The sequence below is a fragment of the Pelophylax lessonae genome (assembly GCF_965119305.1).
Source record: "Pelophylax lessonae genome assembly, chromosome: 10".
NCBI classification, from domain to species: Eukaryota; Metazoa; Chordata; class Amphibia; order Anura; family Ranidae; genus Pelophylax; species Pelophylax lessonae.
In genome coordinates, this window is record NC_138777.1 from 216,210,154 (window position 1) to 216,226,195 (window position 16,042).

At 46.6% G+C, this 16,042-nt stretch overlaps 1 protein-coding gene across 1 annotated transcript in view; it reads left to right on the top strand.

The window, feature by feature from the left end:
- SLC7A10 (solute carrier family 7 member 10) overlaps positions 1 to 16,042 on the top strand; it is a 96,527-nt gene that overhangs the window by 76,253 nt on the left and 4,232 nt on the right. The window contains exons 8-9 of the mRNA XM_082270414.1: positions 13,601 to 13,697; positions 15,615 to 15,764. Coding sequence (XP_082126540.1) covers positions 13,601 to 13,697; positions 15,615 to 15,764 — 247 coding nt within the window. The remainder of the gene's footprint in view (positions 1 to 13,600; positions 13,698 to 15,614; positions 15,765 to 16,042) is intronic.

Consider the following 16,042-nt stretch of genomic DNA (forward strand, 5'->3'; position numbering starts at 1 on the left):
TCTGGGAAGGCTGTCCACAAGGTTTAGGAGTGTGTCTATGGGAATGTTTGACCATTCTTCCAGAAGCGCATTTGTGAGGTCAGGCACTGATGGAGAGAAGGCCTGGCTCGCAGTCTCCTCTCTAATTCATCCCAAAGGTGTTCTATTAGGTTAAGGTCAGGACTCTGTGCAGGCCAGTCAAGTTCCTCCACCCCAGGGGTTTTAAACTGGTGGTCCTCCAACTGTTGCAGAACTACAATTCCCATGAGGCATTGCAAGGCTGACAGTTACAAGTGTAGCACTGTCCCCGTAGGGCTTGCTGTATGTTGACATAGGCCACCCTCTGATTACCTGCAGACAGTTGCTGGGAGGGTTTCCATACCTGCCAACTGTCCTGTTTTTGCAGGGACAGTCCGGGCACATAGGAGACTGTCCCCGGATAATTTACATTGTCCCGGCAAGCGCCCGTAAATGTTTGTTACGGGCAGCCGGTGCCCGTAAAAAAAAATGGTTCTGGTCCGACATGGTAACTGTGCATGCGCCGTTCCGACACCTGCCAGGCTCGGGCAAGCTCGTACCGGGCGGGCGCATGCGCATGCGCAGTTACGTAATGGCGCCGCCTTTTGCCATTAAAACCTAATTATACCAGCTTTTATCGTACTTATTTACACTTTGCACTTTATTTATATTTACATATTACATTTTTTGTATGGTCACACCTGAGCACATTTGAAACTTTAGAACTGCAGGGAATTGTGATGAGAATTTTAAACTTTAGGCAGAAGTAGTGCAGCTGAATGGGAGAATTTTTCCAACTCTGCTACTTTGGCCTTAAGTTTGAAATTCCCTTTTCAATTTCCTGCAATTCTCTCTTTTTAATGAGTACACCCTATAATCTGATGATAAGTAGGTGGAGGTTAAAGCGGAGTTCCACCCTGGGAATACTTTTTTTAATAAAAATACCCCCGGGACAGTCAGGGCTAGTACATTCCACAATGGATAGCCTCTGATCTGTCCCGGGTTGCACTTGCCTTTTAAGAGAAATACTTACCTTGAAAAAGTATTGTCCAGCGCTGCCATCTCAGGTGTGGGCAGCTTGAAGCCAGCGCGATCCTCTTCTGCGTCCTCTTCCGTCTACTTCAGTCCCACGATGCACTGCACCGGCCCCGCCGTCACTTCCGGTGCGCACGCGTCATCCCTCCACAGCTTCTGGGCATGCCCAGAGCTGTTTAGAAGGGAATGACGCGCGCGCACCGGAACTGACGTCGGGGCCGGTGCAGGCGCAATGATTCCTGGGAGCGATGACGTTCAGCTCCCAGGAATCATTGCAAAGCCAGGAAGTGACGAATCGCCGTGGCCGCCGAGGGGAGGAAGAAGGAAGTAAGGTAAGTATATATTCTTCTATATGAGGTAAGTAAAAAAAAAAAAAAAAATTGCGATTATCCATTTGTTTTTCAGGTGACCGGGAGCGAGAAGATGGAGGTAAGTATAAATTTAGGGTGGAACTCTGCTTTAATTATGCGGAGTGGGCGGAGCTTCCGGGAAGTAGGTTGTGCTGCAAAGTGTCCCTGGAAATTTTTTTCAAAGGTTGGTAACTATGGGTTTTACATATCCTTCCTTACTCTCGTTTGCTTGTTACTCAAGAAACAGTTTAGGGTATTTGGGTTTTGTATTTATTGTGGAACTTGGATGGGAGAAGGGAATAGTGAGATACTCCAACTGAACTATTGACAGTAGATAAGGACAACTCTCACTTGGCCTCACCAGGTTATTTGTGGAAGCAGTCACACTGCTTTTAACATACTGCCAGATGTATGGATGAATTAAGTCCTCTTGCTCTTCTTAGCAATAGACTTGATGCAACTACTTTATCTTTAGGACACTCTCTAGCATCCCCTTGACTGACACCCATCCACTGACTCTTCTAGCTGAAGGGATGGCCCTCTCAGGACAGACCCCATGACACAGATCTGTACTCACTGTAGGCAGAATCAGATCCTTTCCAGTGTCTCCCTTCCAGTCAGCTCTGCAGGACCTCTGGGTTCAGCTTCTCTCAGACTTTCAGGCCCTCGGGTCAACTACCCAAGGCCACATGGCAACTTCTACAGAGGAGGGGAAACCGCCCCCTTTCTCTGGGACCCCACTCTCCAGCTGAAGACCCTGAGCACATGTTTATACAGTCACCCAGCATGCAAATATGCACTTTCCTCTGCAATAGCCAGGGCTGTACTAAATGCCTGTGCACTCATTTGTCAGGTATCCTCCCTCTGTCCAATGTGCTTCCCTATTGGACCAGTGTAAAACATTCAAACAAACTGAGCTGCACCTTAGCACCATGAGTAGACCTCACTAGCAGATCCTGCTCCCTGGTAGGCAAAGAGCAATATAAATTTACCTGACAGCCTTCCTGGTAAGCAGACCCAAAACGATACTCTCTTCTAGCACCTACCTAGGAAGGTGCTATACAAGCATGACTCCCATAGGCAGAGGCATGATCATAGTTGTAGTTCGTCAACAGCTGGAGGGCCACCAGTTTGAGACCCCTACTCTACCCCAAACTCACTCATCCATGTCTTTATGGACCTTGCTTTGTGCATTGGTGCGCAGTCATGTTGGAACAGGAAGGGGCCATCCCCAAACTGTTCCCACAAAGTCGGGAGCATGAATTTGTCCAAAATGTCTTGGTATGCTGACACCTTAAGAGTTCCCTTCACTGGAACTGAGGGGCCAAACCCAACCCCTGAAAAACAACCCATAATATCCCCTCCACCAAATGATTTGAGTGCACAAAGCAAGATCCATAAAGACATGGATGAGCGAGTTTGGGGTGGAGGAACTTGACTGGCCTGCACAGAGTCCTGACCTCAACCCGATAGAACACCTTTGGGATGAATTAGAGCAGAGACTGCGAGCCAGGCCTTCTCTCCAACATCAGTGCCTGACCTCACAAATGCGCTTCTGGAAGAATGGTCAAACATTCCCATAGACACACTCCTAAACCTTGTGGACAGCCTTCCCAGAAGAGTTGAAAAGAGTTGAAGCTGTTATAGCTGCAAAGGGTGGACCAACTCAATACTGAACCCTACCGACTAAGACTGAAAGTTCATGTGCGTGTAAAAGTAGGTGTCCCAATACTTTTGGCAATATAGTGTGTGTATGTATGTATATATATATATATATATATATATATATATATATATATATATATATATATATGTATGTATGTATGTATGTATATATATATATATATATATATATATATATATATATATATATATATATATATATATATTATATTTTTTCACCCTTTATTTGTACTGTATATGGTATTCTATTCTGTTGGCTATGCAGTACTCTTGTTCACTTTCTCTATTTCTTATACTCGTTATCTCCATCTAGTGGCCATAATGCATTATTTTCTTGAAATACTTTTATCAGGGAAATACCACATTATGGCCACCAGATGGAGCTGATGATCATAAGAAATAAACATATTAGACATATTATAGGGAATATTTGTCACATCTGTGCTAATGTTGATACATTTGCATAGCATTCTGTTTTTAAAAAACAGACCCCTTGGCATGCTTTTGTATTTCTTCCAGATCCTTGCAGTAATCCAGTGTGAGACTTTACCTCTGTGAAGGAGCTTCCTGTAATAAAAATTGGTCTGTTAAGGACACACATATGCATCCATGGGTAGCTGAGTTTTCTGAGCTGGGAGCGTGCAATAGGCTGTAATAGACAGCTCCCAGTCTCTAATAATGATTGGATGGAAAAACTGGCTGCTGATCATGTGACACTGTGACAGCCAATCAGAGAGGTCACTTGCTTGGCCAGTCCTTGCTATCCTCTGGGTGTAAAGACTCTGTTAAAGGGTGTGGGCTGGATGGGAAGGGGTTAAAGGGCACCTCCACACTCTTTTGTGATTTTTTTTTTTTTTGCAAGGTGGAACTGAGGGTGGAAATTTATCAGACAGCAATAAAAACCTTCCCCACTCCATCAAACATTACGCTGCCTTAGAAATCAGAGTACACGCCCACATGTGCACACCTTAGAGCAGGAATTCCCAAACTACAGCCCTGCAGTTGTTGCGGAACTACAATTCCCATCATGCCTAATCATGTCTGTGAATGTCAGCGTTTTACAATGCCTCATGGGATGTGTAGTTCTGAAACAGCTGCAGGGCCGTAGTTTGGAAATCCCTGCCTTAGAGGCAACAGTGATCACTTCTGATTTGATATCAAGAGATCGCAAAACAGAAATAAGTTCCGGGATCGCTCTTATACACACAGGCTGCATGAAACGCTTCCTTTAAAGGGAACCTGTCATAACCCTGAACTGGAACCCCAAAAGGCACAAATGACTCACTCTGTCCAGCCATATTCCTTTATATACATTTGTGTGCAAAACCCCCTAAATGTATTTCTTTAATTACAAGCAGTGTGAGGGTCTGAAGATTTGGTATTACCTTCTTGCAGTCCCTGTAAAGCAGAGCTCAGACTGGGAGAGGGAGAAGCAGCACAAGAAGCCAATGAGTTGATGTGCTAAGAAGCATGCTGATAGAAGGAGAAAGCAGAGTGACGGAGATGAGCTCATCACGGCACTGCTGCTTCTTTCATTGTCTAGTCAATGGCTTGGGGTGGGTCCAGGACAACCTGGGCTCAGACTAAGTGAGTTAAAGCATGTCTTCACCCTGTTTGAATACAAATTAAAATTTGGCAACTACAAATACTGTAGATGCTGACTTTTTTAATAAAAGGATGGACACCTGTCCAGGGGCCCAGTGCTGTGCTCACCCAAACTGGTTCTTCACTGGTCTTCATGGTCCCTGGTGCTGGCATGTTTACTGTGGGCAGCCGGCCATAGTAACTTGCAGCTTCACAGCCAGCCCCCCCTTTAGGGTGAAGTTCTGCTTTAAATGATTCTGGTTGACTGGGGACATCTAGTGTCAGAAAATAGTACTGCAGGGGAAAATCTCTGGATTCAAAACTTCTGAATTCAGTCAAATTGAACTCGGAAAATTTTAATTAATTATGAATTTATTCTATTCAACTTTAGAATTTTAGATGACAGGTATATTCTATTCTATTGTTTTTTTTTTCTATTCTTTTTTATTCTAATCTATTCTATTCCGATTCAAATGTATTCTATTCTAAATTCAAAATTTAGAAGATGGCTATATTCTTTCTATTGTTTTCTATTCTATTGTTTTTTTTCTATTCTATTCTAAATTCAAAATTTAAAAGATGGCTATATTCTTTCTATCTTTTTCTTTTCTATAGTTTTTTTCTTTTCTATTCTAATTTTATATTTTCTATATTCCTTCTATTTTGTTCTATTCTATTCTTTCTATCCTTTTCGATTTGCTTTTTTAATTCTTTTTTTTTCTATTCTATTCTTTTATTCTCTATTCTATTTTCTATTCCTTTATTTTCCATTCTATTTTATTGTATTCTTATATTTTCTATTCTATTTTATTGAATTCTTATATTTTCTATTCTGTTTTGCTTTACTCTATTCTTTTCTGTTTTATTCAAATCTATATTTCTCTTACGTCCTCCGACAGTCGCCGCCTCCTCTAAGTCATCACTGTTGGGTATTGACTTCCCATCCGCAGGAGTAGCTAGGCATATAGACTTAGTCCAAAGACAAAAAGCATTAGCATATACACACCCATGGGGGCTGTCCCATCTGGTCAATACCCCCCCCTGCATCACCACTCCCAACTCAGTTTTAATCTGCCTAGCTTCAGGAGTAGTCAGGCTTCCCTGTGCTGGGGCTTCATTCTCAGCCTTCCTAATCTTTTATTTGATTTTCTTTGAAAATGTCAGTTTTTTTCTTACTTTACTAGCTGTTTATTTTGTCAGCTTCTAGTGTTAGTCGTTTCTTCGGATGAAGACGGATCATGCGGTGCTGTGATTCGGACTGACCGCCCTGGTTCCCCAGCCCGCCATCGAGCGTTCAGCTATGGTTCGCCCTGGCATTACGAACGACCCATCCCTGTTCACTGCAGGGATGCAGCCGTGAGGTGGCTACCTCACAGGACAAATCTGCGGTGCTGCAGCGTCATGTCTATGGCTCACGGCACTCCCTGTCAGGTGAGGACAGCGGTTTTCCGTTCATAGAGGCATCCCACGCCATCTGGTACAGGTAAGTACTTCTGTGTGGGGCCTCTGTCTGGGGTGGCAGTCTGTGCTGTGTGTTCCCCATGTCTGTGCATGTGTGACTCCCTGCGGGGATCGCTTGTGCAGATACTGTATGTTGCCTGGGGGTCCCTTTCCCTGTTTCACTTCGGTGCATTGTTGGGGGTGCAGACGTTTTTTTGTGTGGCGACTGCAGCGGTGTATATTCGCACGGTCCGCCATCTTGGTCATGGGCAGGCATGGGTAGCTCCCCTGGGGAGACACTGCCTGCTATTTTGGGGCCATCCGCCGACATTTTGTGGGAGGTGGACGATCGGTCCAACCGCATGTTAGGCGGCCATTTTGGTGTAGCCTCCAATGCATTCCTATGGGGCAGCCATTTTCCCCGAGTCTGGCAGTCTATAGTCCAGCCTACTTCAGCAGCACTTCCTTTCCATCTGCAGCAGGACATCGGTAGCAACACTCTGCGGGCTCTGCAGGTTATCGCTCTCAATTTTCCTCTGTATAATCGCCTCTGGCTCAGTTTTCTCTTCTCCTTTTGGGGTCTTTGTCACTGTAGCTGTAGCGGTGGGCTGCGCATACCGCAGCGATTTTAAAAGGGACAGTACACATTTTATTGCACTGTTTTTTTGTTTCTGATAACTTGAGCAATGGATTCTCAGGAAAGCAAGTTCCCCCCAGCTTTAGTGGGGGTCCCCAGTTCTCCTGTGGCCCCACTGCGACCCGATTTGGCTGCTGTGGTGGCGACTTTGGTGTCTAATATGGAAATGCTGATGTCTGAACGTGCTGCAAAAAAGAGGCCCAGATTGTCTCTCTCCTCTGATTCAGATGGGGATATGGCTGCTGCTGCGAGCGTGCCCTTTTCAGGGTCCCGCTCATCCTTGGACCCCCCGGGGTCTGAGGGGGAGGCTGAGATGGAGGGGGTTGATACCTCCTCCCCAGGGTCACCTGAAGAACGGGCGACCATGGATGAGTTAATTGTTTCTGTTAAAGAAACCTTGCATTTAGAGGATGAGCCCTGTCCTCCGGGCGTTGTGTCCTCATTTGGGACGCACAGGACCCGCAAGTCGGCGCAGGTTTTTCCCTGCCCATCTGAGTTTCATTACACTGTTAATGAAATGTGGCGCACGTTGAAACGTCCATTCCTGGTACCTAGTCGGTTCAAATTGCTTTATCCTTTTGCACCGGCTACGGAATCACGATGGTGTGTGCCTCCACAGGTAGATCACACTGTGGCCGTGTTAAACAAGGCTACCTTGGTTCCTACTTAGAATACCCCGGTTTTCCGGGATCCCACGGACCGACGGTTGGAGTCTCTAGCTCGCCATTCCTATACGGTGGCGGGTTCGTTGCTCAAACCCGTTTTCGCGTCCGTTCTGGTGGCTCAGGCGGTGGCTGATTGGACTAAGATGCTTAGGAGCAATCTCGTGTCTGATGGTGTTCCGCCTGCCCGGCTGGAAATGGTGGATCAGATCCACCAAGGAGTCATGTATTTGTGTGATGCAGCCTTAAATGAGGCCCCCTTGGTGGCTCGCCTCTCTAGTGTCGCGGTGCTTCACCGGCGACTGATATGGCTGAAGAGCTGGTCGGCTGACCAGTCCTCATGGAAAACAGTTGCTGATTTTCCCTATGCTGGCTCTCGTCTTTTTGGCGAGGCGTTGGACACCCTGGTGAAAGGCGTCACGGGGGGTAAGAGCACTATGCTGCCCCAGAACCCGAAGAACAAGTCTTTTCGAGGCAAGCGGGGTTCTGCACCTAGATCCAATCAGGGGTCCTTTCTTGCCTTTCGGAACCATTCCAAGGGCAAGCCCTTTAAGGCCCAGGGCAGTCAGAAGAAGCCCTGGGCGGGGAAGCAGAAGTCCGGCGATGCCGGCTCGGCGGGTCAATCCGCCTCTGCCATTTCAGGGGTGGGGGGGCGTTTGCGCGGTTTCCTCCAACCTTGGCTGCTCCGGATATCGGACAGGTGGGTTCTGGAAATCATTCGATCGGGATACAAGATCGAATTCCTTTCCCGGCCGGCGGACAGATTCTTTCCCTCCAATCTTCATCTGCTTCCGGGGCATCTGCAGGACTTGCATCAAGCGGTGCAGGACCTGCTTGCTCAGGGAGTGATTGTCCCGGTGCCTCATCGGGACAGGTTTTGGGGGTTTTATTCGAATCTGTTCACTGTGCCCAGAAAGGAGGGCAAAGTGCGTCCTATTCTGGACCTGAAAGCGCTGAACCGCTTCGTGCGTGTTCGGAAGTTCCGTATGGAGTCTCTCCGTTCGGTGGTGGCCTCCTTGAGTCCAGAGGAATTCCTGGCCTCGATAGATCTAAAAGATGCGTACCTGCACATCCCCATTTTCAAGGGTCATCAGCGGTACCTTCGGTTTGCTATCGCAGAGGACCACTACCAGTTTGTGGCGTTACCTTTCGGTCTCGCTTCGGCACCAAGGGTGTTTACCAAAGTGTTGGCGCCGGTTCTGGGCCTGCTGAGGGCCCAGGGCATTGCGGTCTTGGGTTACCTGTACGATCTACTTCTGAGATCACGTGCCAGCCAGGACCTTGTGCGCGATCTGTCCACCACGGTGCAGACGCTCCAGGAGTTCGGATGGATTATCAACGTTCAAAAATCGACGTTGTCTCCATTGCTTCATCTTCCCTACCTGGGAATGATTCTGGACTCTGCTCAGGCAAAGGTGTTCTTGCCGGAGGACAAGCTCCGGACTTTTCAGGACGAGCTCAGGTCCCTCAGGGACAACCCGTCCTTGTCACTCAGGACCTGTATGCGGGGCCTGGGGTTGATGGTTTCGGCCTTCGAGGCGATACCCTTTTCTCAGTTTCATACGCGGGCTCTCCAGGCGGAGATCCTGGCCAGGTGGGACAGACTGCCTCAGTCCCTGGATCTGTGTGTCTCCCTGAGTCGTCAGACCAGATTGGCTCTTCTGTGGTGGCTCCAGTCCCCGTCGGTGGCGGAAGGCAAGTCCTTCCGTCCATTGGTGTGGACGGTGTTAACCACGGATGCCAGCCTGTCGGGCTGGGGTGGAGTCCTGGGCAACCTGTCTGCCCAGGGCACTTGGTCGAAGGAAGAATCCTCCTTCCCGATAAATGTGCTGGAACTGCGAGCGATAAAACTCTGTCTCTTCCAGTGGTCGGGCCATCTTCGGGGCCGTCCTGTCCGGGTACAGACGAACAATGCTACCGCGGTGGCTTACATCAACCACCAAGGGGGCACCAGGAGTGCTCGGGCGGCCCGGGAGGTGACCGACATTCTGTCTTGGGCCGAGGCTCATGTCCCGGCGATCTCAGCAGTTCACATTCCGGGTGTGGAGAATTGGCAGGCCGACTATCTGAGCCGCCAGACCCTGGACCAGGGGGAATGGTCCCTACAGCCGGAGGTCTTTCAAATGCTGTGTGCGAGGTGGGGATCCCCGGACGTGGATCTGTTTGCATCCCGCTAAATCAAAAGGTGGAAAGGTTCGTGGCAAGAACGCGCGATCCGTTGGCGGACGCCTCGGATGCATTGGTAGCCCCTTGGCATCAGTATCGTCTGTATGCCTTTCCTCCGATTCAGTTGCTATCCCGGTTCCTCCGCAGATTGGTCTCGGAACCGCACCTGGTGATTCTGGTGGCTCCGGACTGGCCACGCCTCTCCTGGTACGCCGACATTGTTCACCTGGCAGTGGCTCCTCCGTGGCGTCTGCCTCTGCAGGAAGATCTCCTGTTTCAAGGTCTGATCTACCATCCTGCTTTACGGTCGCTGGCTTTAACGGCCTGGCTGTTGAGACCCAGGTCCTGAAGGACAGGGGTCTCTCTTCTGAGGTCATCCCTACCCTTGTCAAGGCTAGAAAGACCTCCTCCGGTAAAATCTATTACCGTACCTGGAAGGTTTATTTCGCCTGGTGTGAGTCCAGGGGGTTCTCCCCTCGCTCGTACTCGGTATCGAGAGTGTTGGCCTTCCTCCAGTCTGGAGTGGATCAGCGCCTGGCGCTGGCCACGATCAAAGCCCAGGTGTCCGCGCTGGCTATTCTTTTTCCACGCCCTGTGGCGTCTCATTCCCTGATTCGCACCTTCATTCAAGGTGTGCAACATTTGGCTCCTCCCAGGAAGGAGCCCTTACCTCCGTGGGACTTGAACTTGGTTCTGTCCGTCTTACAGCGTGCTCCCTTTGAAAACATTCGGGAAATATCGTTGCCTCTGCTGTCTAAGAAGGTTGCCTTTTTGGTGGCGATCAGTTCGGCTCGCAGGGTGTCGGAACTGGCAGCGTTATCTTGCCGTTCCCCGTACTTGGTGATTCACCGGGATAAGGTGGTTTTGCGTCCGCATCCCTCCTTTCTTCCTAAGGTGGTCTCTGAGTTCCACATTAATCAGGACATTGTCCTGCCTTCGCTTTGTACAAAGCCTAAGCATCCTAAGGAGGTTGCTCTGCACTCTTTGGATGTTGTCAGGGTGATCAGGGTTTACCTGTCATCTACGGAATCCTTTCGAAAGACGGATTCCCTCTTTGTCCTTCCTGAGGGACCTCGGAAGGGCATGGCTGCATCTGCAGCGACTATTGCCAAATGGATCAGACAGACCATTGAACAGGCTTACGCCTTGAAGGAACGGGTTCCGCCCTTCCCTGTTAAGGCGCACTCTACCAGATCTGCGAGTACGTCCTGGGCCTGTTGGCATAGGGCCTCGGTGGCTCAGGTGTGCAAGGCTGCGACTTGGTCGTCGGTGCACACTTTTTCAAAATTCTACAAAGTAGATGTTCTGGCATCAGCTGATGCTTCCTTTGGCCGCAAGGTTCCCAGTGCGGCAGTGCCATAATGGACCCTTGTGTTTTTTTTCTGGGTCCCTGGCTGTTGGCATTTGCTTTCCTGGGCTGTTGCTCCTGTTGAGCATTGTTTTCTGTCGCCCAGTGGGTTCTCGTACGGTGCATGTAAGATTCCTTTCTCTGATGTGGGTACTGCGTTGCCTTTTTCTACGGTTGCGTCTCCCACCCCTCATGTCTATACTGCTTTGGGACATCCCAACAGTGATGACTTAGAGGAGGCGGCGACTGTCAGAGGACGTAAGAGAAAACTGAATTTTTGTAAAATCTTACCTGTAAAATTCCTTTCTCTGAGTCCTCCGACAGTCGCCGCCCCCGCCCCTCTTTTGGGGTTCTTGTTACCTACTGCTATGCTACCAAACTGAGTTGGGAGTGGTGATGCAGGGGGGGTATTGACCAGATGGGACAGCCCCCATGGGTGTGTATATGCTAATGCTTTTTGTCTTTGGACTAAGTCTATATGCCTAGCTACTCCTGCGGATGGGAAGTCAATACCCAACAGTGATGACTTAGAGGAGGCGGCTACTGTCGGAGGAATTTTACAGGTAAGATTTTACAAAAATTCAGTTTTTATTCTATTCTGCACTTTTATTTTCTATTCGCTTATTTTATTTTTTACTCTATTCTTTTCTATTCCATTTTTTTCTATTCTTTTTCATTTTATTTTCTATTCTAGTATGTTTAATTCCTTTATATTGTATTCTATTTGATGATATTATTTTCTATTCTGTTCTGTTTTACTCTATTCTTTTCTATACTATTCTTTTACTTTCTATGCTCTTCTTTTCTTTTCCTTTATTTTCTATTCTATTTTATTGTATTCTTACATTTTCTATCCTGTTTTGCTTTACTCTATTCTTTTCTGTTTTATTCAAATCTATATTTTATTTTATTCTATTCTGTTCTTTTATTTTCTATTCGATTATTTTATTTTTTACTCTATTCTTTTCTATTCCATTTTTTTTTTCTATTCCTTTTAATTTTATTTTCTATTCTAGTCTGTTTTATTCCTTTATATTATATTCTATTTGATTATATTCATTTATTTTCTATTCTATTTTATTGTATTCTTACATTTTCTATCCTGTTTTGCTTTACTCTATTCTTTTCTGTTTTATTCAAATCTATATTTTATTCTATTCTGTTCTTTTATTTTCTATTCGATTATTTTATTTTTTACTCTATTCTTTTCTATTCCATTTTTTTTTTCTATTCTTTTTAATTTTATTTTCTATTCTAGTCTGTTTTATTCCTTTATATTATATTCTATTTGATTATATTCTTTTATTTTCTATTCTGTTCTGTTCTGTTTTACACTATTCTTTTCTATACTATTCTTTTACTTTCTACGCTCTTCTTTTCTTTTCCTTTATTTTCTATTCTATTTTATTGTATTCTTGTTTTCCAACTCAATTTTGTTTTCAAATTCGATTTGAATTTCTGAAGTTTTGTTTCATTATCAAATTAGTTTAAATTCGTTACTATTGTAATTTGGAAATTCGGAACGAAACAAACCGCACACGTCTAGCCATTACTATATACACCGAACAAAATTTTTAAACGCAACACTTTTGTTTTTGCCCCCAATTTTCATGAGCTGAACTGTACACAAAAGGCCGATTTCTCTTAAATATTGTTCACAAATCTGTCTAAATCTGATAACAATAAACAGGATGAATAGAGATTCCCTTGGCTCCATTCACACTTTTGCGACACTTAAAGTCGCATGACAAGTCACACCCCATGCTTTTCAATAACAACCATTTTAAATATGTGTGACCTAAAGTTGCAGTGACTTCACACCTGTGTGACTTCTCATGCGATTTGGCAAATCAAAGTGGCATGACAAGTCGCATCCTATTTCTGGCTATGGAACTGTTTGTATTGGTGCGATTCTGACTTGCCCCAATTTTGAAAAGGTTCCTATGCTATTTTTGGTAATTTAGTTTGCGACTTGCATTGACATCTGTGCATGAAGCAGCACAGATGTTTGGCAAGCCGAAAAAAAAAATCGCACTGACCAGCAGCTTTGAAATTGTGATTCAAAGCCGCATTTGGTGCTAGATAAAGGTTCCTGCACTCTTTTGGTCTGACTTTCATGCGACTTGAGTGCCACAGACTGCAATGTATACCCTCAATAGTCGCATGAAAGTCCCACCTGAATGTTATACAGTTGTGCAACAGTTTTCCATTATCATTGGTCAAAGCCAAAGTTGCATCCAAGTTGCACCCATCCCAAAGTCGCAGTTGTACAAGTTTTAATAGAGCCTTAGGGGGGCACATTAAAAAAAAAAAACTGACAGGGGGTCTAACCCCTCTCCACTCCATCTAAAACTAAAAAAAAAGTGTTGCTCATGTTAAAATGAAATTCACTTTATTTCCTTATTTTGCATAAGAAAAGGCAACCCGCTTACACATCACTACAAAACGGAATTGCAAATTCTGTAGCAAATTAGGCGCATGCAACAAACGCCTGTGTGTATAGGAGTTCAAGTGGGGGAGGGGTAGGGGGGGGTACAGGAATTAAAGATGGGAAATCTAAACTCCCCACCGGAGTTGTGGTGGGATATAATCAACCAATCAACGGCTGAGCTCACTGGCTCCCACCAAAAGCTGAAATTCAGTTCTGGGTGGACTGACCTTTGACCTTTGCTGATTTGCATGTTCCTTCGTTTTACAGGTTGTGCTTCTCCGGAGCTCGGGAAGGCCACCTGCCCAGCTTATTGGCCATGATCCATTTCAAATATTGCACCCCGGTGCCGGCTCTGCTAGTGTGTGTAAGTAGCAGATGTTAATCTTTACCATTCTCCGTTTACATTAGTTGAACATGTGTTATAATTCCAACCAGTGCCGGGACAAGGTCATCTAGAGCGAGCATGCCAACTGCCCCCCCCCCCCCCCCAAAAAAAGAAGAAATTGAGCACTAATATGCATGCTTACCCCCTAAGCATAAATTCCCCCTCCTTGCAATAAAATCTGCCCCCTACTGAAATCCCCCCTCCCAGCACAAATCTTTGCCTCCCAACCCCTCCAGCTCAAATCCTCTCATTTCCCATATGCCCCCCAGCTTACATTCACCCCCCCCCCATCCCCAAAAAAATTCCCCTCTCCTGGTACAAATCCTCATACCCCTCAAATTTCCTCTCTGAGAACAAATCCCCCCCAACCCCTCCAGCTCAAATTCTCCCATTTCCCATATGCCCCAGCATAAATTCACCACCCACCCCAAAAAAAACCTCCAACCCCTCAAATTTCCCCTCTGAGCACAAATTCTCTCCCCCCCCATTTTAAATCCTCCCCCCAGCACAAATTCTCCCTAATCCCCCATTCTAGCACAGACCCCCCCCCCCCCCCAAATGTCCCCTCTTAGCACAAATATACATAATCATCCCTGCTAGCACAAATCCCCCCCTCCCAAAAAAAAAAATTAAAAAAAATCAACTCTCTACTACTATATTACTTTTTTTTTAATTTAAGCACAACTCCCCCTCCTTGAACAATTCCTATCCCTTGCCGTCCCCCAAATTCCCCCTCCCAACACAAATTCCCTCCCCCAAACCTACAACCTCCATGTGTTGCCCCCCCCCCCCCCACTTCACATGAAACCACAGTGCCCAGGGCAGCCGTGCCTCCTGCCCACCTCTTGTCCCAGCCCTGATTGCTACAATGTATCATGTGCAATTGCTTTCCTGTACTGCCCTCTGCTGGCAAAAAGTAATAAAGACAACACAGACATTTCATAAAATATAACAATTCGGGGTCCAGTTTTTTCAATGGGAGGTATGTTGGGTCTGTGCCCGCTCTGGTGTAAGATCATTGGTAGTCAGTGAGAGGTATGTTGTGTCTGTCTCCGCTCTGGTGTAAGATCATTGGTAGTCAGTGGGAGGTATGTTGTGTCTGTGCCCACTCTGGTGTAAGATCATTGGTAGTCAGTGGGAGCTGTGTTGTGTCTGTGCCCGCTCTGGTGTAAGATCATTGGTAGTCAGTGGGAGGTATGTTGGGTATGTGCCCGCTCTGGTGGAAGATCATTGGTAGTCAGTGGGAGGTATGTTGGGTATGTGCCCACTCTGGTGTAAGATCATTGGTAGTCAGTGGGAGGTATGTTGGGTCTGTGCCCGCTCTGGTGTAAGATCATTGGTAGTCAGTGAGAGGTATGTTGTGTCTGTGCCCGCTCTGGTGTAAGATCATTGGTAGTCAGTGGGAGGTATGTTGTGTCTGTGCCCACTCTGGTGTAAGATCATTGGTAGTCAGTGGGAGCTGTGTTGTGTCTGTGCCCGCTCTGGTGTAAGATCATTGGTAGTCAGTGGGAGGTATGTTGGGTATGTGCCCGCTCTGGTGTAAGATCATTGGTAGTCAGTGGGAGGTGTGTTGTGTCTGTGCCCGCTCTGGTGTAAGATCATTGGTAGTCAGTGGGAGGTATGTTGTGTCTGTTCCCGCTCTGGTGTAAGATCATTGGTAGTCAGTGGGAGCTATGTTGTGTCTGTGCCCGCTCTGGTGTAAGAGCCATTTAGCCAAGGAGAAGGAGTGCCCAAACCCCCCCAAGTTGATTGAATTCTTCCACACGGATATGCCAGTTAGATCTGTTCATACCCCATAGACAGAGAAGGGCTGTGGTTTCTCCTGAGGTCAGTTTAGATACATTTTAGGAGAATTCCTCTCTAACAGAATGGTAATTCCGATGTTTTATTTTCCAGTGCGGGACGACGATTATCATCATGCTGGTTGGCGATACGTACACCCTGATAAACTATGTGTCCTTCATTAACTACCTCTGTTACGGAGTAACAATTATAGGTCTGATTGTCCATCGCTTCAAGAAGCCCAAAATGTTCCGTCCTATTAAGGTAAGCTTTGTGCGGCCGAGGAAATATTTTGGTGATCACATCAGTATTATGGTTGCCCTCAAAGGGTCGGTTGTATCTGTAATACTAGATATCAACGATCCCCCCCCCCCCCACCCATCATAAGTCAAGAGTCCCCCACCCTCCCTTCCTCCCTTACATCACAGTGCATCCTCCTTGTGCTGTTGCCAGGAAGAAGCTGGGGGCAGAGCTGGGGAGCAGAAAGTGCAGGGTCTGGAGGAGGACCCCGAATGTTGAGACTAGGGGTTGCGGAGACAAGA